The sequence below is a fragment of the Mastigoproctus giganteus genome, chromosome 2 (assembly GCF_048544385.1).
Source record: "Mastigoproctus giganteus isolate SK-2022 chromosome 2, ASM4854438v1, whole genome shotgun sequence".
In the NCBI taxonomy this organism is placed as follows: domain Eukaryota; kingdom Metazoa; phylum Arthropoda; class Arachnida; order Uropygi; family Thelyphonidae; genus Mastigoproctus; species Mastigoproctus giganteus.
Window position 1 is genome coordinate 251,515,231 of NC_143576.1, and position 27,944 is coordinate 251,543,174.

The following is a 27,944-nucleotide window of genomic DNA, read 5'->3' on the forward strand; positions in this document are numbered from 1 at the left end:
GCAAGAAATGCCACTCTTAGATGCACTATCTATATAATATATTGAGCTAACCTGTTTCTTTGAGAATTTTTTCATATGATGAACAAAAATCAGTAGCCTCTTATTGCTTCTTTTCTCACTCTTGGGATTAAAATGAAGTCAATCATGATTCAATGACTGAAATGGTGAAAAATGTACACGTCTGCTATCACTCATGGCACCACTAGACAGCTATTAATTTCTGTGATTCTCAGTACAAGCTTCTTCCTCTCTTTCACTAACAACAACAACAAAAAAAAAAAAAAAAATTTTTTTTTACACAACCATATCTGAGCACCGTTTACAGTAAGCCACTGGAAGGGCAACACTGTTAAGGAGAGTCTCATATGGATGAGCCCGCTTTTATCTCCCGCACTCTGCTAAAAGCCAGTCGAACAATACCAAAATGTTCCTAACTATACATATACACCCTGTACAAGGAGAATATGTGCATAAATATGCACACACACATACACACAACACATACGTATTTTCTTTACAAATTTAAGCACTGTTTAGTTGTCTCCTACAGATACAGACTATGCTGTTTTAAATTAATCCAAAGTAGCTGCCGCCTGCAGCAGTTTTCATATGCCTTACTGTCAACCTTTTCTGCCTCCACAACTCAAAGATGGCCCATAGACATTTCTGCACTTCATCTGTGATTAGCTGGAATACCCTAATATAAAAAGGGTGACCTGATGAAAGCTATCATCTCTTTTCCAGTAAATAGAGGACTGGAAATATTTTTAGAATAAAAATCCAGGAAGTGATTTTTTTGCCACATATACATAGGGAGAGGCAGTGACAGCAGCAGAAAGCACCACTGTGGGAACTCCTGAGCTCCTCACATTACATGGAATCTAGAATAAAGTAACATAAATTAAATAAAGCTTCAAAAGATAATTTTAATATTTATTTATTTCAGGATCAATTTTAAGATTTTGGAGACTGCAGACACTAAATTAATAAGCACACATTATTTTCATCTAAAATGAAAAATTTTTTTTTATTCATATATATACTTTATTTCTTATTTTGTTACTATAAAGAAATAACCTATTTATTTTAAATTGGTGCTGTTGATATGTGGCATTAATGCTATTGCAATAGTTAACAATTAAACATTATACACACATTATTTTACTTAGGGCATGATCCTAATCATTTTGGGATCCATTTTTTGCTGGTGTATTTATAACTTGAATGGATGCATTTCAGGCATTAAGGCCTAATGGTGCTAACTAACAATTTGGTGTGTTAGTGGCAGCCAGTTCGCCTAGGTTTTTTACAAGTTAAATCCTAAATTGTATAATCTTATAGCTAAAAAATATGATAAAAAGCAATAAAGAAAATAAAATAAAATAAAAGAGCAAAGTCAAAAAAAAGGAAAAGAAAAGGGTTAGGGAGGAAATGGAAAAATACATTCATCCACGTGGATCTTTCCACTATTTTGTCTGGGGCTTTGAACAAACAGATAGCCATACAAAATGAATGTCTCATGCATACCCATTTCTGTATTTCCAATAACAGTTTTACCACTATTAAATATTTTCACTTTTAGTATAGCCAAAATAAATTTCGATAATATGTGACCGAATGTTAATTTTAACCTATGTTTGGTACTTACATCAAACTGGGATTGGAACTCAAAGCCCAAGAAGTATGCATCAGCATGAAGTACTATAGTATTTACCTGAAATCCCCGAAAAACGTTATGGGTGGCAATCGGTAGGAGAAGAAACTGCATTTTCAGTCTGCCACTGAATTTATAGGGGTGCCATCTGGCCAATTTGCAGGCCTGGCAGGTAGAATAATTAATTTAGCTAAATCTAGGTTTTCACTACTCTAATTTAACGTTAGATGAATGGCAAAATTAGATATTAATGGATTATTTTTATACTAAAAGATAAATTTGAAAATGTTAATGTAATCGTAAAGTCATTTTTGATTAGATAAAGATTAAAGGTAGATCAGAAAGGAATAAGAAAGAAATAAGATGTTATGTGATTAATAAATATTAATACTAAAATATAACATTAATATTATATTTAATATAATATAACTAAATAATAATAACTAAAATATAATATTAATATTAAAAACAATATAATATTAATATTATATTTAATATAATACAACTAAATAATAATAACTAAAATATAATATTAATATTAAAAACAATGTAATATTAATACTAAATTATAATGTAGTATTATAATTTAGTATTAATTATAGTACTATTTAATAATGTAGTATTACTGGGAAAGGACTGGTATAGCCTTTTTACAGCATAACTGCCAACATACTATTTAACTATTTGGGATAACTATTTACATATATACAACCTCCCAATAAGATGCTTTTTTCTAGCCCTATGATGCATTAGAAACAAATTTCTCACTTTTTGGGAAAACATACAATTAATTAGACTAAATTGACTAGTGGGGTTAAACAGGTATGTTTTGCATTAGTATATTTCAGATATGATTTTGTTTGTGTCAAATAATATGCCAGAAAAAATAATACACCCAGACTTTTGAGTGAATTTGCAGAGAAATTTATACAGGAAAAAGGGAGAGGCATAATTTAAAAGGGGTCAGACAGAGAAACTATTTATTTATAAAGTGAACTGTAGGATTAGTTACTCTTGGGGTTAAATTTGGACATCAGGGTTACAGTGCAGTCAATCAATGACCTTGTTTCAGCGCAATAAACCTGGGGGACTGGAGGTGTTCTGTGACCCAATTTGTATTAATGTCAGAATGATGTTCAACTACATTGGTCCAAACATCCACATTCATATGGAATTTAATGAATTTAACAGGCATATTATTTGCAACTAAACTGGCTTTTAACTTTATGGGTGGCAACCGGGGTATTACAAATGCATATTGCCATTAGCTGAGGTATATGATGCAAGAAACCAGGCTTATGCAGCATCAGCCACACTTCCTAGTTCATTTCACAAATATACGTGGTCTCAATTCTAATCTCAACAATGTCCATTTCCACTTGCAGTCTGCCAAACCCCATGTACTTTTTCTGACAGAATCTCAGTTATCGGTTGATTCAACTACTGCTCATCTCAGTTGCCCAAATTATTCGCTGTATGATTCACAGTATGGAACTAGTAGTTGTTGTTGACTCTATTGTCAGGGAAACGGGAAACATGGTATGTAAAAAGGATAGGTAGAACAGGACCACGGTATGTCTGCCAAGGGCAAAGGTTGATGACGTTGTACAGCAGATATCATCTTTTAAGGGCAAAAAAGGTGATATTGTTGTACACATTGGCACTAATGATATTAAGAATAGAAGACCGGCGAAATTACTTAACAAGTACAGGTCACTGTTGAAAAAAAGCCATGAATTAGGGTTGGATTTGAAAGTGTCTGCAATTCTGCCAAGACTCGATAGCAGGGAGTATATGATGAGAGCCTTGTCGATCAATTCGGCATTGGAAAGGTTGTGCAAGGCTCAGGGGTAGAATTTTTTTCAGGCTGGTCTGAACTTGTTAGCAGGAGAGACTGCTTCTACAGGGATGGGATACACTTAAATAGAAAGGGTGCAAGAATATTTGCTGATGCTATTGAGGCAGTGTTAGGTGGGTCGAAAAACTGCTAGCTTGGGGGGGATACAAGAACTAATAGATTAACAGTAGCCACTGGCAGAGGTGAAAGTGATTCTTGCACTGCTTCTATTGGAATGAGCAGCAGCCAGGAAAATAAGATGCAGGGTATTTCAGAGACTGCTGGGAGTCACTGCGGTACAAGTAAACACATGGGTTGTGTTAGGGTAGCTAAGAATAGGAACAGGTGCATGTATACTTGCGTGTACACCAATGTTAGGAGTTTCGTAAATAAATTTGATGAATTTGAGGTATTGCTCAAAACATCAAAGGCAGATATTATTGGGATAACAGAGACGTGGTGTCACACAGATATAAGGAATAAAGAACTGGAATTTGGGGAGTACAATGTGTACAGAAAGGATAGACAGGATAGGAAGGGAGGAGGGGTTATGCTATTAGTTAAGAAACACATAAAACCTAAGGAAGTACATCCAATTGATGTGGGTTGACAATGTAATATTGAGTCTGTTTGGTGTGACATAAGCATTGGGAGATCAAAATTGAGAGTAGGAGTGTGCTATAGGCATAATGACTTGGATGAGTATAATAAGAAACTGTACAGGGAAATAGAGTGAGCCAGTAAATCAGAGAGTTATTATTATTATTAGCCACATGGTACAAGGAAGCCTAAGGCTTATGCTGCACCAGCCAAAAAAAAAAAAAAAAAATTCCCGAGTTACCCTGAGAGAGAGACAGAGAGAAGTAGAAAGGAATCACCAAGAAAGAGAAGAATGATGATATCCAGCTCAGGACCCTGGGTTTGCCAAGCCCATACTGACCAGATGTGAGCCCCCGGGAGTTTTATAATGGGGGATTTTAATTTCCCAGATATTGACTGGAATTTGTGGGTTGGTCACTCACACACTAGCAAGGCTTTTGTGGATTTATTGGATGATTGTTTTCTACAGCAGCATGTTCGGGAGGCAACTAGAGGGAGTAATACTCTTGATCTGATTATCGGTAGTGATTCTTCATACATTAAGAATCTGCAGATAAAGGAACCACTATGTGGCAGTGATCACAGTGTGCTGAAGTGGGATTTACTCAAAGAGGTAACTACCATCAGGGGTAAAGGAAGGGTTTTTGCTTTCGTAAAGGCGACTATGATGGTCTGAGACAGTATTTAAATTCTATACAGCGGGTCCAACTGATGATGTTACCAACAGCAAAAACAAAATGGGAAGCATTCAAAGAATTTATCTTGGGAGCTACTAGGCTTTACATACCAACTAAGAAATATTGTTCAAGGTTTAGGCCTAAATGGACGTCAGATGAACTAATGACACATGGCAGAGAAGAAAAATGCATGGGATACATATAAATTAACGGGTGACATGAAATCCTATGACAGACAGATATAAGATGGTCTGTAACCAAGTCACAAAGGAGATTAGGCAGGCAAAGGCAGATTATGAGAAATCCTTGGCAAAGGATGCAAAGAAAAACAGAAAAGAGTTCTTTACCTATGTAAACTCTAGAACATAGGTTCCCAAAGTAGGCGGTACCGCCCCCCCAGTGGGCGCTGAAGCCTTCTGGGGGGGGGGCGATAGTGGGTTTAGAAGCAATTGGGGGTGCTCAGGCGGTCTAGGGGTCGGTGGCTCCTTATCCGTATTTTCAAGTACTAGAAGAAAAATATTTTAAACGTCCAACTATATCAAAACTTTTTGCGTTGTCCACCAAACAAGATAATGACGGATTACAAGCTTATAATATTTCATTATTAACCGCAAAAGTGGGAAAACCACACAATTGGTGAGGAATTAATCTTGCCGGCAGTAAAAGAAGTAACAAACACTGTGCTTCATAAGCCAGCGTCAGATATCATCAGGAAAATTCCTTTTAGCAATAATTCAGTGCAAAGAAGAATCGATGAAATGGCTGAAGACGTTGAAAAATCATTGTGCGATTATTTGAAGACATGCCAATTTTCCATTCAACTCAATGAATCAACTCTCCCAAATAATGAAGCACAATGAAATACGTACGATTTATAAAAGAAGAAAGAAGTTTGTCAAGAATTATTATTTGCTAAAAATTTGGAAGCAGATACAAAGGGAGAATCTATAATTAATACCATGAATAAGTTTTTTCAAGAGAAAGACATTCCTGTTTGTAATATTTTGTCTGCTGCTACTGATGGCGCTCCAGCAATGACAGGGCATCACAAGGATTTCATAGCGCATTTGAAACAAGCAGTACCAAATGTACTCGCTATACATTGTGTTCTTCATCGTCAACATTTGGTTGCGAAGAATTTAAGTGAACGCCTGCATACATCGCTCCATTACGTTATTAGAGCAGTCAACAAGATTAGAAGCAATTCATTGAGCGACAGATTGTTTAGCCAACTTTGCAGTGAAAACGATGAAGATTTCAATCGTTTGCTGCTTCACACAGAAGTTCGTTGGCTTTCAAAAGGTATTTGTCTGAATCGATTTTAAAATTTGTTTGATTCAGTACTAGAGTTCCTAGCAGACAGAGACGACAGATTGCGGGCCAACCTGATTGCATCCAAAAATGACATCGCTTATTTGACAGAACTCTATAAAATATTTAATGAAGTCAATCTACAATTACAAGGTAATGAATGGAATTTAATTAAAACAAAAAATGTTATTGCCGCTTTTGTGGGGAAACTTCTTCTGTTCAAGTGGAATCTAGGCCGAGGGGAATATAGCCACTTTTCAAATTTATCAGCAGTGTCTCTCAAAATGGAAGATTTACTTACGTACTACCAACACTTGGAGGTTCTCCATGCTGATTTTAATGAGCGATTCAAGGATATTCTAAACATGAATATACCAAATTGGGTTCTAGATCCTTTCTCACATGTAAACACAGCAGGATCATCAAATTTAGAAGAGGAACTCATAGAACTCACAACAAATGAAGAACTAAAAATAAAATTCAAAAGTGGATACCAAGAGCTCTGGCTTCAGAAATCAATACCGACACTGTAACCTCGATTATGGGAAATATTGCAGAAATTTTTAATTGCATTTCCTATGAGCTATGTTTCATCAAAATCAGAATAGCAATAACTGTGTTCAAGATGAAGCACATATTGGCCACTACTTTTTCAATAAGTTAACAGCATAAGCAGTAATGTATTATTAGTTGCTATTTACATCGAAAATATCAAACGGCTTGAACGCAAAAAACTGTTATAATGGGGGGTGTTACAAAATTTATGTCTTGCAAAGTGGGCGGTGGCCTGAAAAAGTTTGGGAACCTATGCTCTAGAAGGAAAGGGATGAATCAGATTGGTCCACTGGATATTGATGGTTCAACTGTTGATGATCCTGTTCAGGTGGCTAAAAAACTAAATGAGTATTTTGCATCTACATTCACACATGAGGAGTTATTCAGGAAGGGAAATGCCAGAGGCGAAGTGAACTCTGGCAGTGAGCTAAACGATTTTGTAATAACTGAGAGGAAAGTGGAGGAAAAATTGTTGAAGATAAACATAAAAAAAGGCAGCAAAGGAAGTAAAGCAAACCCATAGTCATACTTACAAGAGCTTCTTTGGACTCAGGGAAGCTATCCATAGACTCGAGATGTGCAAATGTGACCCCAATTCATAAAGGAGGATCAAAGGCTGACACAAAATAATTATAGACCTGTGAGTTTAACTTCGGTTCCATGGAAATTAATGGTGGCACTGGTTAAAGAAGCACTGTAGGATCATTTAGACAAGACTTCAGTTATAGCTCGGCCACAGCATGGTTTGTTAAGGGAAAGTCTTGCCTGACCAGTTTGATTGGATACTATGATGCAGTCACAAAAGAACTGGATGCAGGGAATAACTTTGATATTATATATTTGAACCTTAGAAAGGCTTTTGATACTGTTGCACATGGAAGACTGCTGCACAAATTGGAGCAGTGTGGCATTGGAGGCAAATTGCTGCTATGGATAAAGGGATGGTTGAGGGGGAGAAGACAGAGAGTGGTAATCAATGGATACTGCTCATCGTGGACTAATGTTATTAGTGGAGTCCCTCAAGGTTCAGTGTTGGGTCCATTGTTGTTTTCTGTATTTATAAATAATATTGATGATGGTATATCAAGCTTAATGTCCATGTTTGCAGATGATACAAAGGTTGGCAGGGTTGTTAAGGACACTACTGACACTATGCTGCTGCAACAGGATCTGGAAAGGTTGAGCAGATGGGCTGAGAGGTGGCAAATGAAGTTTAACATTGACAAATGTAAAGTACTACATATGGGAAACAGTAACCCCAGAGTAATGTATTAACTCTGTGGTACTACACTGACAGTGGTAGAGAATGAAAAGGACCTGGGGGTAATTGTGCAGGCAGATATGAAGTTTTCTGAGCAGTGTAGACGGACTGCAAGAGTAGCTCATGGTGTCTTGTCAATGATATAAAGGAATTTTTCTACCAGGGATAAAGAGGTGATTATTCCCTTGTATAAGGCAATGGTCAGGCCACACCCTGAGTACTGTATACAGGTCTGGAGGCCTCATTTCAAGAAGGATGTAGAGCTGCTGGAATGAGTACAGAAGAGCAACAAGATTAGTGAATGGAACAAAGGGTTGCTCTTACGAAGAAAGGCTTAAGTTTTGCAAATTACAGTGTCTGGAGACTAGTCACTGGCGAGGTGATCTGATAGAGGTGTATAAAGGCTTGAATAGTTTGAGCATGCTCAATGCTGATGGGATTCTTTCTCTTGCTCAGAATAATCACCTGAGAGGGCATAAATTCAAATTGAGGAAAGAGAGATGTAGGATAGATGTGCAGAAATTTGCCTTTAGCCAGTGGGTGGTTGGTTGGTGGAACAGAATTCCCTTCGTTGTTGTGGAAGTTAGCATTAGCATAAGCATATTATGCAAGAAAGCAAGCTTATGCAGCATCAGCAAAAAAAAAAAAAAAAAAAAAAAACTTCCACTTCAACCCTTCCGTTTGTTCGAAATACCTATCCAGCTGAGCCTTAAATTTATTTAGGCTATCAACTTCCACAACAAGGGATGGAAGTCTGTTCCACCAACCAACTACCCGCTGGCTAAACGCAAATTTCCGCATATCTATCCTACATCTGTCTTTCCTCAATTTAAATTTATGCCCTCTCAGGTGATTATTCTGAGCAAGAGGCAGAATCCCATCAGCATTGAGCATGCTCAAACCATTCAAGGCTTTATACACCTCCATCAGATCACCCATCTCCGGTGCCTAGTCTCCAGACACTGTAATTTGCAAAATTTAAGCCTTTCTTCGTAAGAGCAACCCTTTGTTCCATTCACTAATCTTGTTGCCCTTCTCTGTACTCGTTCCAGCAGCTCTATATCCTTTTGAAATGAGGCCTCCAGACCTGTATACAGTACTCAAGGTGTGGCCTGACCATTGCCTTATACAAGGGAATAATCACCTCCTTTTCCCTGCTAGAAAAATTCCTTTATATCATTGATAAGACACCATGAGCTACTCTTGCAGCCCGTCTGCACTGTTCAGAGAACTTCATATCTGCCTGCACCATCACCCCCCCCCCCCAGGTCCGTTTCATTCTCTACCACTGTCAGTGTAGTATCACAGAGTTGGTACGCTGCTCTCGGGTTGCTGTTTCCCATATGTAGTACTTTACATTTGTCAATGTTAAACTTCATTTGCCACCTCTCAGCCCATCTGCTCAACCTTTCCAGATCCTGTTGCAGCAGCATAGCGTCCGTAGTGTTCTTAACAACCCTGCCAACCTTTGTATCATCTGCAAACTTGGACATTAAGCTTGATATACCATCATTGTATTATTATTTATAAATACAGAAAATAATAAAATTATTAAATACAGAAAACAACAATGGACCCAACACTGAACCTTGAGGGACTCCACTAATAACATTAGTCCACGATGAGCAGTGTCCACTGATTACCACTCTCTGCCTTCTCCCCCTCAACCACTTTTTTTTTTTGGTAGTTGTTGGAGCATCGGCTTCTGTGGCCATAATGCACCTCCCAAGGTTTTTGCAGTACTTTGATCCAAGCCAGAGGCGGGATTCGAACCCGCGACCTTTGGGTTGCTAGGCGGGCACTTTACCCACCCGGCTAGCCCGGTCGGCCCCTCAACCACCCCTTTATCCATAACATCAATTTGCCTCCAATGCCACACTGCTCCAATTTGTGCAGCAGTCTTCCATGTGCAACAGTATCAAAAGCCCCTCCAAGATCCAAGCATATAATATCAAAGTTATTCCCTGCATCCAGTTCTTCCGTGTCTGAATCATAGTATCCAATCAAATTGGTCAGCCAAGACTTCCCCTTAACAAAACCATGCTGTGTTCGAGCTATAACTGAAGTTGATAGCCTAAATAAATTTAAGGCTCAGCTGGACAGGTATTTCGAATGAACGGAGGGGTGAAATGGGATTGGTTTTTTTTTGGCTGATGCTGCATAAGCTTGCTTGCTTGCATCATATGCCTCTACTAATGCTATTGATTTCTTTCACCTCAAAGGTGGGACTTGTGCATATGTCCTTTTTGATATTCCCTGTCAGAGACTTGGTAATTTGGAATCTCCTCTTTTCGATCTTCTCTGGCTTAAAATCTGTCTCTCTGCCTCATTGTGTCAAATTCATCTGTTGTCTCTACCATACTCCCAACTGCACTAATCACTTGGAGCTCTTTTACTTCCTCTCTTTGCAATTTCACTTTCTCCAGTCCAACTTTCCTAACAGTGAGGTAATTTTCCTTGGTGATTTTAATGTTCACAACTCCACCTAGCTTCCATTTTCTAGACGCACTGACTCAGCCCGCGAGATGCTGAGGCTTTTGCAATTACTAATAACCTTGCACAGATTGTTCATTTACCTACAAGAATACTGGACAATTCTAACCATACAGCCAACACGCTTGTTCTTTTTCTCACAAACAACCCTTCCAAGTATACGGTCGAAGCGAATGGTTCTTTAGGCACCTCAGATCACAACTTGGTGATTGTCTCTTCTCCAATGAAGCCTTTATCTCATGGCTATTCCCAACCTCATGTTGTTTGGCATTACAAGAATGCAAAATGGAATGACCTGCAAGATTACTTTTCTTATTTTCCTTTGTTAGATTACTATTTCAAAACTTCAGATGTGAATGTTTGCTCAGATCATGTTAGTGAAATTATTCTTGTAGGAATGGAATCCTTTATTCCACATTCTACTTTAAAATCATGTCCTTTATCTAAACTTTGGTTTTCCAATAAATGTGCTAAGGCTGTTCAAGAGAAGAACGGTGCATATTGTAATTGGCTTGTTTCCAATTCTTTAGTTTCATTTTCTGCCTACACCAAAGCTTGCAACAATTGTAAAGCAGTTATTAATCAGTTAAACTAGATTTTGAACAGGCTAAGAGTAGAAAACTTGCTTCTTGCCCTAATGGTAGCCTAGCATTCGGGTCTAATGAAAGCTATTGGCCCCAACTTTTCCCACCTCTGTCAAAACCAGATAGTTCTGTTGTCACTTAAGCCAAGGATAAAGCTGACCTGCTAGCATCTCATTTTATTTCTAACTCATGTATTAATGATCTTGGTAAAACACCTCCCACCATTCCTAACAGGCTCCATCCAATGCCTCCTGTGGTCTTCCGTCAAAAGAATGTCAGAAGGATTTTGATGAATCTTGATGCTAAGAAAGCTCCAGGTCCTGATGGTATTTCTCCAATTGTTCTTCTCAAAACCTGTGCTCCTGGACTTACTCCTGTTCTTTGACACCTTTTTTTCACTTTCTTATTCCAAAGGTGTTTTTCCTTCTGCTCAGAAATTTGCTCATATCCAGCCAGTTCCTAAAAAGGGTGACAAATCCCTCCCATTCAATTATCGTCCCATTGCAATTACTTCTACTCTTTCTAAAGTAATGGAGAATTCAATTAAATGCCAACTCTTAAACTACCTAGAAACAACCCCAGGGCTCACATCTAGTGAGTAAGGGCTTGGCACAACCAGGGTCCTGAGCTGGATATCATCATTCCTCTTTCTTGGTGATTCCCTTCCCTTCTATGACTTTCATTCTCTCTCTCTCTCTCTCTCTCTCTCTCTCTCTCTCTCTCAGGGTAATTCAGAATTTTTTTTTGTTTCGCTGTGCAGCATAAGCCTCAGGCTTCCTTGCACTATATGGCTAATAATAATAATATAATATAATATAATATAATATAACCTTCCATCTGATCAATGATTACCAGTATGGATTCCGTCAGTGTCAATCCGCTTGTGATATTCTGGCTTATGTTACCCATTTATGGACAAATTCAATGGAAAAGTTTGGTGAAACACATGCAGTTGCTCTTGACATCTCAAAGGCTTTTGATCATGTTTGGCATAAAGGTCTTCTAAACAAGCTTCCATCTTATGGTTTGCCAACTGTTTTTTGTAATTGGTTATCCAGTTTTCTCTCTGATTGCTCACTGAGGGTGATGGCAGAGGGCTCACTGTCTTCTAACTTTTTACTAATGCTGGTATCCCCCAAAGTTCAGTTCTTTCCCCCCAGGTCACTCTTTTCCTCTTGTATATTAATGACCTTCTTCCATTGACTGGAAATCCTATCCATAGTTTTGACGATGATAGCACATTGCATTCCACTTTCCATTTTGAAAAACCTTGCAATGCTCAATCAGCTTCAACTTCTCGAATATCTGCTACCAATTCCTTAAATGCTGATCTCCAGGTAATTAGCCAGTGGGGCAAAGACAACTTAGTTGATTTCAACCCTTCTAAAACTCAGTCTTGTCTTATATCTTGCAAAAAGGATTCTTCTGCTCCTATGCTTATCTTTGGTGACACTCCAATTGCTAGGCAAAATGGTATCTCTTTTGGTGATTACTCCGACTTCTAATCTCTCTTTGCACAAGCACATTACAAATATTGCTTCCTCTGCATCTAAAAAACTTGGTTTTCTCTTTCGCTCTAGGCGTTACTTTTCTTCCAGCTGTTCACTCTCTACAAATCTGCCCTACCATGGAATATTGTTCCCACATCTGGGGTAGTGCCCCCCAAACCTCTCCCTGGCTTCTAGATTCCATTCAGAAGAGGACAGTTAAGTTAATTAATGACTCCTCTCTAACAGTCTCTGCACTCGCAGAGACTGTTATGAAACCGTATGTCTCATAGACATACGGTTTCTGCTGCATGCCTCTTCTGCAGATACTTCCATGGGCACTGTTCTTCTGAACTGACTTCTATAATTCCCGCTCTCTCTTTCAAAACAGTCCTAACACGTGCTGCCACCAGTCAACATCCATTTACTGTCCAACTTCAAACTCACAGAACCAACTTTTCATCTTCCTCGTTTATTCATTCAACTGCCGTTTTCTGGAACAACCTTCCTTCATACGTATTTTCTGGAAATTACAGTCTACAGAAGTTCAAATCTAATGTCAACAAATATCTTCTTTTGTCTTCTTAACCTCCAACCCAAGCATGGTCCTAAGTATTACAGGTTCTAATACCTTTCGTGTTTGGGGTTTTCATAAAAAAAAAATAAAAAAAAAATATCTGAGGTATATGATGCAAGAAACAAGCTTATGCAGCATCAGGCAAAAAAAATCCTCCCATTTCATGCATCGATTCACTCTAAATGTTATTCACTCCAATTATTCTGTTAGTTTGGGTTCTAATTACATTAAAATGTACCTGTTTGGTTAAATTTGTTTCCCAGTTAGTAAGTTTAATAGCTTGAAATTTGAAGTGGTCTTGTTTGTCACAATGCAGGGTGAACACTATTTTCTTCAATTACGATTTCACTATCTAGGTATGTGGCTTGGAGATGACTATTCGGATTAGTGTGTTCGATATATGTACACATATATAAAATAAAAAATAAATATGCAGCCATTGTCAATCCACTGCAGGATGGAGGCCTCCTCAGCAAATCATACTGAGGGAATGGACCATAATCTGCCATGTGCAGATTGACTGACTGTATTTAGCAGTCAGGGGGTTGAACCCTATTGTACTCTCAAAGCCGACCTGTTCTTCTGACAGAGACAAAAAAGGAAGGAATAACAAGAATATAATTTGAAAATAAATAAATAAAAGTAAAATGCGAGCATTTTACTTTTATATTCTTGTTATTCCTTCCTTTTTTGTCTCTGTCAGGTCGGCTATGATGTATATGTTCCATACATATGCATTATAACAGAAATAGACCTTGCTTATTCCTGTGGTTCCATCGGTTTTGGCTGCCGACCCCATGAAGACGAAGTTAAAATCTTAGGACTTACAGCATTAAGTATCATTTTATTACTTTCATGTTAATCTTAATTTTATTATTTATTTTCAGGTAATCTGCTTTTACTTTGCAGGTGTTCTTAATTTATTCCATTGTAATTACACTTGACAGGTCAGCAACCCTACTCAATACACTGATCAAATACATTTGTCCACACACGCACCTCAAGAATTATGCACTTCCCTTGAGAAAACACATAAAAACAAAAAAAAATTCCAAATAAATGCACTTCTCAAAAAAAAGAAATGTCTAATTGCAAACAGATTCCAAAAAGAAGACAGTTCATTGCAATGGTCACTTCAAACTGAATTTCTCATGATAAATTTTCAAGTGTAGAACAATCTCTTTCCACTTATGATTGGGTAACTACAGCCCTGATGAAAGAGGCATTTAGAATTCTTCCAGTCCTGATTTAATTAGAACCAACATTAGAGCCTCCTGAAATCAGTGAAAAGCAGTACAACCATTATACTGCCATGGGTCCATTGGAATCTTGAGGCTCAACATGGTTAGTTTATACTGTGACTGTAGTAGCATCCAGTTCATACGTGACTCTGGGGTTACTGCTACCCATATGCAATACTTCTGAGCAGTCAGGATGCCTTCCTGAAAGATGTACAGATCAGTACAGCCATTTAATATGAGGCACCCCCAAACCAAATCAGGGTAAAGGTTCTTTACCCTGATTTGGTTTTCATCCCTGATGTTACAGGGATGGAAACAAGCTCCACATTCTAAGGAGATGAGACCATAATGACAATAGGCTTTAGACTGAATCTCATATAATCTGTAAGAGAACATTGGCCACTATGCTGTCTCCAACAAGTCAGATGGGATCTCCATGTGAATGGGGGGACTGTGGGATCTCACACCATGGATCTCATATAATGACTCCATTATATGAGATCCTTTTTCTGAAACCTTCAATATACAGTTTACCACAAAACTATTGCTCTCGCAGCTGCTGATGTAACTTCATAAATTCAAGTATGCAAACAGAGAACATATTCACTCTGCATTAAAAACGGTTATGGTTGGTGGGCTTTAATGATCACTATAATGGGAATATAATAACAAAAACTACTAATATCAGTTGCATTAGCATTAGTAGAGGCATATGATGAAAGAAAGCAAGTGCATACAGCATCAGCAAAAAAAAAAAAAAAAAAAAAATCGACCATCCATTTGCTCCAAAAATTTGTCCATTTTTTCCTTGAATTTATTTAAGCTATCAAACTTCCACAACAATCGATGTAAGTTTGTTCCAGCAATCAACTACGCACTGGCTAAAGGCAAATTTCTGCACATCGATTCTACAACTGTCTTTTCTCAACTTGAATTGATGCACCCTCCTATGTGCAATCTGAGCAAGAAGAATCATCCCATTAGCACTGAGCTTGCTCAAACCATTCAAAGCCTTATATACCTCAATCAGATCACCTTGCAGGTGCCTAGTCTCTATATACTGCAATTTGCAGAACTCAGGTCATTCTTGGTAAGAGCAACCCTTTGTTCTCCTCACCAATCTTGTTGCCCTTCTTTGTACTCATTCCAGTAGTTCTATATCCTTCCTAAAATCAGCCTCCAGACCTGTATGCAGTACTCAAGATGTGGCCTGATCAATGCCTTCTACAAGGGGATAATCACATCCTTATCCCTGGTAGCAAAATTACTGTATATAATTGAGAAGACCCCATGAGCTACTCTTGCAGACTGTCTGCACTACTCAGAAAACTTCATACCTGACTGCACAATAACCCCCAGGTCTTTTTTATTATCTACCACTGTGACAGTAGTAGGACACAGTTCATATGTTACTCTAGGGTTACTGCTACCCATATGCAATACTCTGCATTTGTCAATGTTAAACTTCAGTTGCCACCTCTCAGTCCATCTGCCCAACTTTTCTAGATCCTGTTGCAGTAGCATGCTGTCATTATTGTCATTAACAACCCTGCCAACCTTCATATTATATACCTCAATCAAATCACTTCACAGGTGACTAGTCTCAAGACATTGCAATTTGCAGAACTTAAGCCTTTCTTCTTAAGAACAACCCTTTGTTCCAGTCAGCAATCTTGTTGCCCTTCTCTGTACTCGGTCCAGCAACTCCACATGCTTCCTAAAATGAAGCTTCCAGAACTGTATACAGTACTTAAAGCATGGCTTGGCCATTGCCTTATACAAAGGGATAATCACCTTTTCCCTACTAGCAAAATTCCTGAATATCAATGACAAGACACCATGAGCTACACTTGCAGCCTGTCTGCACTGCTTAGAAAACTACATGTCTGACAGCACAATTACCCCCAGGTCTTTTTTATTATCAACCACATTGACTGTAGTACCATACAGTTTGTACATTTCTCTGGGGTTACTTCTACACATATGCAGTACTTTGCATTTGTCAATGTTGAACTAGAGTTTCTCAGCCCTTCTCGCCAGCTTTTTTAGATCCTGTTGCAGTAGGATACTGTCATTATTGTCATTAGCAACCCTGCCAAAATTCATATCTGCAAACTCGGACATTAAGCCTGATAGGCCTTCATCAATATCATTAATAAATACAGAAAACCACAATGGACCCAACACCAAACCCTGGCAGATTCCACTAATAACATTAGTCTCCACAAAGAGCAGTGTCCATTATCCATAGCAGCAATTTCCCCTAATTCCACATTGCTCCAATTTGTACAGTGGTCTTCCATGTGCAATGGTGTCAAAATATTTCCTATAATCTAAGTATATAATATCAAAATTATTGTTTTGCATCCAGTCAAATCCAATTCCAATCAAACTGGTCAGACAAGACTTCCCCTTAACAAACCCATGCTGTGTCTGAACTATAACTGCAGTGCTTCATTAATCAGTCCCTCCATTAATTTCCCAGGAACAGAAGTTAAACTAACAGGTCTGTAATTACTTTTAACCACTTTGATCTCCCTTTGTGAATTGGAGACACATTTGCACAACTCCAGGCCATGGGGACCTCTCCTGAGTCCAAGAAAGCTCTCATAATTATGGCTAAGGGCATGCTTACTTCCTTTGCTGCCTCCTTTAATATAAGTGGATAGATCCCATCCACCCCAGGTGTTTCTTATGTTTAACTTCAACAATTTTTGCTCCCTATTAGAGTTTAATAAGTTTCTGTCCTCCACTTCCCTACAGAATTCCTCACATGTGAATGTAGAGGCAAAATACTCATTCAATTTGTCAGCTATCTCAATGGGATCATCAACAGTTGAATCATCGATATCAAGTTGACCAATCCAAATCATCCACTTCCTTCTAGAGTTTACATAAGTAAAGAGCTCTTTGCATCTTTTTTCAAAGATTTCTTGTAATCTACCTTCACCTGCCTAACCTCATTTGTGACTTGATTACAGACCAGCTTATATCTATCATATGCATCTCATGCATTTTTCTTCTCTGCCACGAATCTAATTAGTTCTTCTGACATTCATTTAGGTCTAATCTTCAACAATATTTCTTAGTTGGTATGAAAAGACTAGTAGCTTCCAAAAATAATTCTTTGAATACTTCCCATGTATAATTTGCTGTTGGTAGCATCATTAGTTGGTCCCACTGTATAGAATTTAAAAACTGTCTGAGACCACTGTAGTCACCTTTATGAAAGCAAAAACCCTTCCCTTTATCCCTGATGGTAGTAATATCTTTAAGTAAATCCCGCATCAGTACACTGTGATCACTGCCATCCCAGTGATTCCTTTATCTACAAATTCTAAATGCATGAATATCACTACTGATAACCAGATCAAGAGTATTACTCTCTCTAGTTGCCTTGCTGATGCAAAAACATGCTGCTGCAAAAAACAGTCATCCAATAAATCCACAAAAGTCTTGGTAAAGTGCAAATGACCACCCCACAAGTTCCAGTCAATACCTGGGAAGTTAAAATCCCCATTATTAGACACCTGTTTTTCACTTTTGTTGCCTATTTGTGTAGTATAGTAGATATCAGCTATATGTCAACTTTTTTGTGGAGAAACCAAAGATCAGACTAGTCTTGAGAAGTACAGGGTTGTTAAAATTAAAGTATTTCTATGTAGAGGGCTCTGGAGAGAGTTCTAAGGCTTGTATCAACGTATCAACTTGGAAGTATGAACTTCCAAGTTGATACGTGGCTAAGGTGAAACCTCGATCAGATCACCTCGCAGGTGCCTGGTCTCCAGATGCTGCAACTGGCAGAACTTTCTTCATAAACGCACCTCTTTATTCCTCTCACCAATCTTGTTTCCCTTCTCTGTACTCGTTCTAGCAACTCTACATCCTTCCTAAAATGAGGCCTCCAGACCTGGGTACAGTATTCAACATGTGACCTGACCATTGCCTTATACCAAGGGATAAACATCTCCTTGTCTCTGCTAGCAAAATTCCTATATATCATTGACAAAACTCGATGACCTGCTCTGACAGCCTGTCTGCACTACTCAGAGAACTTTGTATCTGACTGCACAATTACCCCTAGGTCTTTTTCATTCTCCAACTCCCTGAGTAAAGTACCACACAGTTGATACGTTTCTCTTGAGTTACTGCTATCCATATGCAGTACTTTGCATTTGTCAATGTTAAACTTCAGTTGCCACTACTCAGCTCATCTGCCTAACTTTTCTAGATCCTGTTGCAGTAGCATACTGTCTTTATTGTCATCAACAACCCTACCAACTTTTGTATCATCTGCAAACTTGGACATTAAGCCTGATATACCTTCATCAATATCATTGATAAATACACAACAACAATGGGCCCAGCACCGAACCCTGGAAGACTCCGCTAAAAACATTAGTCCACGTAGAGCAGTGTCCATTTATTACCACTCTCTGCAGTCTCCCACTCAACCATCCCTTTATCCATTACAGTAACTTGGCCTTAATGCCATACTGCTCCAATTTGTACAGCAGTCATCCATGCACAACAGTATCAAAAGCTTTTGCATCCAGTTTCTTTGTGACCACATTGTAGTATGCAATCAAATTGGTCAGCCAAGACTTCCCCTAAACAAACCCATGCTGTGTCTGAGCTATTACTGCTGTCTTGTCTAGGTGATCCGGTATCACCTCTTTAACCAGTGACTCCATTATTTTCCACAGAATAGAAGTTAAACTAACAGGTCTATAATTATTTTTGTCACCCTTTGAACCCCCCTTTGTGAACTGGGGATACATTTGCACACCTCCAGTCAATGGGAACTTCCCCTGACTCTAAGGATGCTCTCATAATTATGGCTAAGGGTTTGCTTACTTCCCTTGTTGCCTCCTTATTTATAACTGGATAAATTCCATCTGCCCCAGGTGCCTTTTTTATGTTTAACTTCAACAATTTCTCCTCCACTTTGCTCTCAGTTATTACAAAATCACTTAGCTCACTGTTAGAGTTTGATAAACTTCTGGCATTCCCCTCCTTGAATAACTCCTCGTGTGTGAATGTAAATGCAAAATACTCATTCAGTTTATCAGCTACTTGAGCAGGATCATCAATAGTCGAACCATCTATGTTAAGTGGACCAATCTGATTCATCCCCTTCCTTCTTTAGTTCACATAAGTAAAGAACTCTTTGCTGTTTTTCTTTTCGTCCTTTGCCAAAGATTTCTCGTAATCTGCCTTTGTCTGCCTAACTTGCTTTGTGACTTGATTACAGACTAGGTTATATTTAACCTCAGGGGCTCACATCTGGTGAGTATGGGTTTGGCACACCCAGGGTCCTGAGCTGGACATCATCATTCTTCTCTAGTGATTCCCTCTACTTCTCTCTTTCAGGGTGACTGAGATTTTTTTTTTGGCTGGTGCAGCATAAGACTCAAGCTTCCTTGCACCATATGACTAATAATAATAAAAAATAATAATCTGCCATAGGCTTCTGTGTAGCCTGATAATTTATATGCATCCCATGCATTTTTCTTCTCTGCCATGAGCCTCATTAATTCATCTGACATCCATTATAGCCTGAACCTTGAACAGTATTTCTTAGTTGGTATGAAAAGCCTAGAATCCTCCAAGATTAAGTTCCTGAAGGCTTCCCATTTAGAATTCACAGTTGGTAACATCATCAGTTGATCCCACTGTACAGAATTTAAAAACTGTCTGAGACCACTGTAGTCACCTTTACAAAAACAAAAACCCTTTCCTTTACCCTTGATGGTAGTTACATCTTTAAGTAAATCCCACATCAGTACCCTGTGATCACTGTCACCCAGTGGTTATTTTATCTGCAAATTCTTAATGTATGAATAATCACTGCTGATAATCAGATCAACGGGTGTTACTCTCTCTGGTTGCCCCTCGAACATGTTGCTGAAAACAATCCTCCAATAAATCCACAAAAGCCTTGCTATCATGTGAGTGACCAACCCACAAGTTCCAGTCAATATCTGGAAAGTTAAAATCCCCCATTACGAGACATTCTGATTTACTGGCCCATTCTATTTCTCTGCAAAACTGTTCATTGTACTCATCAGAGTCATTAGGCCTATAACTTACTCCTCTCATTTTCCCTTTCCCAGTGTGTATGTCATACCAAACAGACTCAACATTGCACTCCCCACCTGTGTCAACTGGATGCACTTCCTTAGATTTTATGAGTTTCTTAACTAACAGCATAATCCCTCTTCCCTTCCTCCCCTGTCTATCCTTTCTGTACACATTGTACTCCCCAAATTCCAATTCTGCACTGCTTATATCTGTGTGACACCACTGACTCTGATATCCAAACAATATCTGCCTTTGATGTCTTGATCAGCACTTCAAATTCATCAAGTTTATTTACTATACTTCTAGCATTAGTGTACATGCAATTGTTCTTACTCTTATTTACCCTAACACAACCCATGTGTTTACTTGTACCGCAATAACTCCCAGCAGCTCTTGAACTCCCCAGCAACTTGCTCTCTTGGCTGCTGCTGATTACAATAGCACTGCAAGAATCACTTTTGCCTCTGACTGCGGTTACTGTTAATCTTTTATCTGTGAATCCTCCCAATCTAGCAATTTTCTGACCCACTTGACACTGCTCGATAGCATCAGCAAATATTCTTGTAAAAGTACACATTAATGTAAACATTATTCTCTGCTTTATATGGATAGTAGAATTTAAGTATACTGCATATTATAATAAAAAGTAAGAGTACAGTATTATATTACAGAGTGATAGAACTATCAATAAGTTCATATGAAATACAGGAACCCCCAACCTACGTAATACTCTACTTACAGAAATTCGACTTTACATAAGTTTTTGCCGGCCGGTGCAAACTTAAAAAAAATCATGGAAACGTATTTTGCATCCCATAGGAATAAATGAAGGTATCGTAAAAATATTGTAATGTGGACCCAATAACACATTGTTTTTTTGTTTTTTTTTGTAATTTGTTCCAAGTTCTTGGAAGTTGAAAATTTTGCTATATTACTAAGCTATTTATCTCTCTAAAAAGTCATATTTAGAATGAAAATTGCACTACCCTTTCATCGTTATCATACGTTCCTGTTATAAGAATCAATTTTGAATGCCTTTGTGTTATTTTTCTAAAGCATGTTTCAGGAGGTCACGACAAAAAAACAATTAGTAGTTTCTGGTTTATTGGCTTTTCTGTTAGTGCATCTAATTATAAATGGGTAGTAAACTCGATCTTATTGCATTTGCAATAATACCGATAACTGCAATTGTGGGTTTTTATGCTATTATGGTGAAATGTGTTCCCCTTCACTGAAATCATCAATCATATAAAAAACAAATTTTCAGAAACTTCTCTTCATTCCTATTTACTTATTATTACAATGATGAAGGGAAAGCGACCAACAGAAAGTGCAAGTGCTGGCAGTGTTAGGAAACTAAACAAAACAAAATTGATTTAGAAATGAAGGTGATTAATTAAGAAGTACGAAGCAGTACAAAATTTGTCATCTATTGCACGGAATTATGTCTCGCTGCTTCAACAGTGAATACTATTTTAAAGGACAGTGCACGTATAAAAGTACATGTCAAAGGATCAATGCACTTAAGATCAACAGTGGTCACAAAACAGCATTCAGGTGCTATATCGAAGATGGAAAATCAGATTCAGAAGCGAGTGTCCCTGAGTCTAATGAGCATTCAAGCAAAAGCAACAAGTATTTATAAAGATATTAAGGATAAGTACGGTGAACCCCAACCCAGGTTCATGGCAAGCAATGGGCGGTTTAATAGGTTCAAGCATCGCTCTGGTTTCCACAACGTTAAAGTATGCAGTGAAGTCGCCAGTGCCGATTCTGCAGCTTCCGATTCTGCCGATGCTACAAGTATTTATAAAGATACAGTGAAACCCAACCCAAGTTGATGGCAAGCAACAGGTGGTTTAATAGGTTTAAACCACCTGTTGTTTAAGCATCGCTCTGGTTTCCACAACATTAAAGTATGCAGTCAAGTCACCAGTGCCGATTCTGAAGCTGCAGAGAAATTTTGTGATGTGTTGGAAAAAATTATTGATGAAGGCAGCTATTTAACGCAGCAAATTTTTAATGTTGACAAGACTGCTCTGTATAGGAAAAAAATGCCGGATCAAAAATACATTGCCAAAGAGGAAAATACAATGCCAGGTTTTAAAGCATCAAAAGATAGGGCCACGCTCTTGCTTGGGGCTAATGTAGCAGGAAATTACAGATTAAAACCACTGCTTAGGTACCATTCTGGAAATCTTCATGCATTTAAGGGCATCGATAAAGCCACGCTACCCTTGCATTTCTGATCGAACCAGAGAGCATGGATAACAATATCTGTCTTTGAGGATTGGTTTAAATGCTGCTTCATTCCCGAGGTTGAGAAATATTGTAAAGACAACAACATTCCTTTCAAGATTTTGTTTCTATTAGATAAGGCTCCTGGACATCCTATGCATCTAGATGATTTCAATTCGAACGTGAGTCATTTCTACTGCCAAACATGACTTCACTTATCTAACCTTTGGATCGGGGTGTTATTTCAAATTTAAAAGCATACTATTAAGCACAACATTTGCTCAGGCATTGTATGCAGCAGACGATGAGAAAAATTACTTAAACATTAATAAGGCATAGGCGAAAATTACTAAAATTTGTTTAAAATGGTGCATGGAAGAAAATATGCCCACAGCATGTAAAAGACTTTGAAGGATTTGAAAAAAACAAATCATATGAAGAGGTTACAGATAAGATTGTAAAGGTTGCAGAGCTATTTCAGTTGGAGGGTGATGCCAAAGACATGGAGGAGTTAGAGGAAGAAAATGAATTATCTAATGAAGAACTTATCGACTACAGGCAGCGATAGTGAAAGAAGAAAATGCCGACGAAGCTCAAGATGAACCAAATGAGGAGCCAAGACACTTCATCACCAGAGAGATGGCAATGGCATTTCGTGAAATTGCATTGGCAATGGCAAGGTTCGAGAAGATGGATCTTGACAGCACACGATTCTTAAACGTTAAGAGAGGGATGAATGATATGCTTACTTGCTACAAAGAAATCTACGATGAAAAGAAAAGCGCCATCATACAGTCATCCATTGATATGTTCTTTAGTAAGGTTGAGCGGCCGACTTCTTCTAAATCTCCACAGCCCTCAACTTCTGCAGTGGCATACTTATCAGCTGAAGACGTCGATTCTGGCAATGATGCTCGAGAGGTAAAACTTACTGACGTTATGCCTGTCTTCTCTTTTTTTTTGTAATTTTATAATTTTGAAATTTTTTTAAATTGCATGCTTTTATAATTTTCCTGTGCATAAGATAAAATTGAATAAATACAATAAATAATTCTATTTACATGTTTGTTGAACATTTATTTTTCGATTCAATTAATTCAGCAAGCACAGTTGCGAGTGCTGCACAAGCATGGGGGAAATTCTGACTTACATAAAAATCTGACTTATGTAGCATTCTGCGGAATGCAACCCTTACGTAAGTCGGGGAGTTCCTGTACACACAATCTGGCCAAAAATTTACCAATGAGAACTTGTGCTATAGTTCTGAATAAATAATTCATTTACTGACCTGAGTCAAGGTGGTGCTATGTCAAGGACTAACCCAGTTGCAGAATCTGGTGCACATTTTCCACAGTAACCTCCACATTTACCTTGAATCACTTGTCCTCCCTTGAAAATTACAACATGAAATTATTATAGAGTTATTATATTTATCCAGTGATAGTCCCAGGTAGTAGCTAAAGGTGTTATAGCCCCACCCTGATCAAAATAATGAGGATGTTTTAATGCTGTAACATCATATCATGTATGATGATTAAAGCTTAATGGTTCCCTGAACATTGCTTTAGCCCCCCCCCCCACTTTTAGAAAATCCTGGGACTATCACAGTCTGTATCTAAAACATACAAAACTAATTTTATGTCATAGCCTAATCTGATTACCGTAATAAGTGTAATCATTTGACTGAAATTCCACAAATCAAATTTTATAAATAGCTCTGTAACAAAAAATTAATATCTGAGCAATAATAACTGTCAGTTATTTGTCACTTCTTTGTGACGCATTATTGTAATTTTTGAATAAAAATTTGGAAAAAGCTGGTTATCTGGCTTATTTTGAGGTTCTGTCCAAACGTTTCTGGACTGTAATAAAAAGGGGAGGGGGATTTACTCTGAAGGGATTTAAGTGAGACCTTCTGGATTGTAATAAAAAAAAAAAAAGGAAAGTTTCACTTAAATCTTCTTCTAAGTAAATCCCCTTAAATCTGTTTGAAAGATAACACACCTTATCCAATCATTCTGCCATTACTGGAAACACTTCTGAAACTCGGCCCTGGAAAGATTGTGCAAGGCTGAAGGGGTAGAATTTTTTTCAGCCTGGACTGTACTTGTTAACAGGAGAGATTGCTTCTACAGGGATGGGATACACTTAAATAGAAAGGGTGCAAGAATATTTGCTGATGCTATCGAGGCAGTGTTAGGTGGGTCGGAAAACTGCTAGCTTGGGGGGAGACAAAGACTAATGGATTAACAGTAGCCACGGGCAGAGGTGAAAGAGATTCTTGCACTGCTTCTATTGGAATGAGCAGAAGCCTGAAAAACAAGATGCAGGATATTTCAGAGACTGCTGGAAGTCATTGCGGTACAAGTAAACACATGGGTTGTGTTAGGGTAGCTAAGAATAGAAACAGGTGCATGTATACTTGCGTGTACACTAATGCTAGGAGTTTAGTAAATAAATTTGATGAATTTGAGGTATTACTCAAAACATCAAAGGCAGATATTGTTGGGATATCAGAGACGTGGTGTCACACAGATATAAGGAATGCAGAACTGGAATTTGGGGAGTACAACGTCTACAGAAAGGATAGACAGGATAGGAAGGGAGGAGGGGTTATGCTATTAGTTAAAAAACACATAAAATCCAAGGAAGTGAAGCCAGTTGACATCGCTGGACAGTGCAGTGTTGAGTCAGTTTGGTGTGACATAAGCATAGGTAAATCAAAATTGAGAGTAGGAGTGTGCTATAGGCCTAATGACTCTGATGAGTATAATAAGATACTGTACAGGGAAACAGAGTGGGCCAGTAAATCAGAGAGTCTTATAATGGGGGATTTTAATTTCCCAGATATTGACTGGAATTTGTGGGTTGGTCACTCACACACTAGCAAGGCTTTTGTGGATTTATTGGATGATTGTTTTCTACACCAGCATGTTCGGGAGGCAACTAGAGGGAGTAATACTCTTGATCTGATTATCAGTAGTGATTCTTCATGCATTAGGAATCTGCAGATAAATGAACCACTGGGTGGCAGTGATCACAGTGTGCTGAAGTGGGATTTACTCAAGGAGGTAACTACCATCAGAGGTAAAGGGAAGGGTTTTTGCTTTCGTAAAGGAGACTATGCTGGTCTGAGACAGTATTTAAATTCTATACAGTGGGACCAACTGATGATGTTACCAACAGCAAATTCAAAATGGGAAGCATTCAAGGAACTAATCTTGGAAGCTACCAGGCTTTACATACCAACCAAGAAATATTGTTCAAGGTTCAGGCCTAAATGGTTGTCAGATGAACTAATGAGACATATGGCAGAGAAGAAAAATGCATGGGATACAAAAAAATTAATGGGTGACGTGGAAGCCTATGATAGATATAAGTTGGTCTGTAACCAAGTCACAAAGGAGATTAGGCAGGCAAAGGCAGATTATGAGAAATCCTTGGCAAAGGATGCAAAGAAAAACAGAAAAGAGTTCTTTACCTATTTAAACTCAAGAAGGAAAGGGATGAATCAGATTGGTCCACTGGATGTTGATGGTTCAACAGTTGAGGATCCAGCTCAGGTGGCTAACAATCTAAACGAGTATTTTGCATCTACATTCACACATGAGGAGTTATTCAGGAAGGGGAATGTCGTAGGTGAAGTAAACATTGGCAGTGAGCTAGATGATTTTCTAATAACTGAGAGGAAAGTGGAGGAGAAATTGTTGAGGATAAACATAAAAAAGGCACCCGGGGTGGATGGGATCTATCCAGTTATATTAAAGGAGGCAGCAAAGGAAGTAAGCAAACCCCTAGCCATAATTATGAGAGCTTCCTTGGACTCAGGAGAGGTACCCATGGACTGGAGATGTGCAAATGTAACCCCAATTCACAAAGGAGGATCAAAGGCTGACACAAATAATTATAGACCTGTTAGTTTAACTTCGGTTCCAGGAAAATTAATGGAGGCACTGGTTAAAGAAGCACTGCAGGATCATCTGGACAAGAATTCAGTTATAGCTCAGACACAGCATGGGTTTGTTAAGGGCAGGTCTTGTCTGACCAATTTGATTGGATACTATGATGTAGTCACAAAAGAACTGGATGCAGGGAATAACTTTGATATTATATATTTGGATCTTAGAAAGGCTTTTGATACTGTTGCGCATGGAAGACTGCTGCACAAATTGGAGAAGTGTGGCATTCGAGGCAAATTGCTGCTATGGATAAAGGGATGGTTGAGTGGCAGAAGACAGAGAGTGGTAATCAATGGACACTGCTCAACGTGGACTAATGTTATTAGTGGAGTTCCTCAGGGTTCAGTGTTGGGTCCATTGTTGTTTTCTGTATTTATAAATGATATTGATGATGGTGTATCAGGCTTAATGTCCAAGTTTGCAGACGATACAAAGGTTGGCAGGGTTGTTAAGGACACTACTGATACTATGCTGCTGCAACAGGATCTGGAAAGGTTGAGCAGATGGGCTGAGAGGTGGCAAATGAAGTTTAACATTGACAAATGTAAAGTACTACATATGGGAAACAGTAACCCCAGATCAACGTATCAACTCTGTGGTACTACGCTGACAGTGGTAGAGAATGAAAAGGACCTGGGGGTAATTGTGCAGGCAGATATGAAGTTCTCTGAGCAGTGCAGACGAGCTGCAAGAGTAGCTCATGGTGTCTTGTCAATGATATACAGGAATTTTTCTAGCAGGGACAGGGATGTGATTATTCCCTTGTATAAGGCATTGGTCAGGCCACACCTTGAGTACTGTATACAGGTCTGGAGGCCTCATTTCAAGAAGGATGTAGAGCTCCTGGAACGAGTACAGAGAAGGGCAACAAGATTAGTGAATGAATGGAACAAAGGGTTGCTCTTACGAAGAAAGGCTTAAGTTTTGCAAATTACAGAGCCTGGAGACTAGGCATCGCCGAGGTGATCTGATAGAGGTGTACAAGGCTTTGAATGGCTTGAGCATGCTCAATGCCGATGGAATTCTTCCTCTTGCTCAGAATAATCACCTGAGAGGGCATAAATTCAAATTGAGGAAGGACGGATGTCGGATAGATGTGCGGAAATTCGCCTTTAGCCAGCGGGCAGTTGGTTTGTGGAATAGACTTCCATCGCTTGTTGTTGAAGTTGATAGCCTAAACAAATTTAAGGCTCAGCTGGACAGGTATTTCGAACGAATTGAGGGATGAAATGGGAGTAGTGGTTGTTTTTTTTTTTTTTTTCTTTTTTTTTGGCTGATGCTGAATAAGCTTGCTTTCTTGCATCATATGCCTCTACTAATGCTAATGCTAATGCTAAACTCCTGTTTCATTATCTTGCAATGCCTCGTTCAGTTTTTGTAGATCTA

The 27,944-nt window shown here is 38.5% G+C and overlaps 1 protein-coding gene across 1 annotated transcript in view; it reads right to left on the bottom strand.

Annotated features, from left to right (window-relative positions):
• Positions 1-547: 547 nt before the first annotated feature.
• LOC150090379 (A disintegrin and metalloproteinase with thrombospondin motifs 9-like) overlaps positions 548-27,944 on the bottom strand; it is a 514,590-nt gene continuing 487,193 nt past the window's right edge. Inside the window, exons 35-36 of the mRNA XM_090369090.1 lie at positions 23,888-23,988; positions 548-881 (exon numbers count right to left, since the gene is read on the bottom strand). Coding sequence (XP_090225216.1) covers positions 23,893-23,988 — 96 coding nt within the window. The 3' untranslated portion in view covers positions 548-881; positions 23,888-23,892. The remainder of the gene's footprint in view (positions 882-23,887; positions 23,989-27,944) is intronic.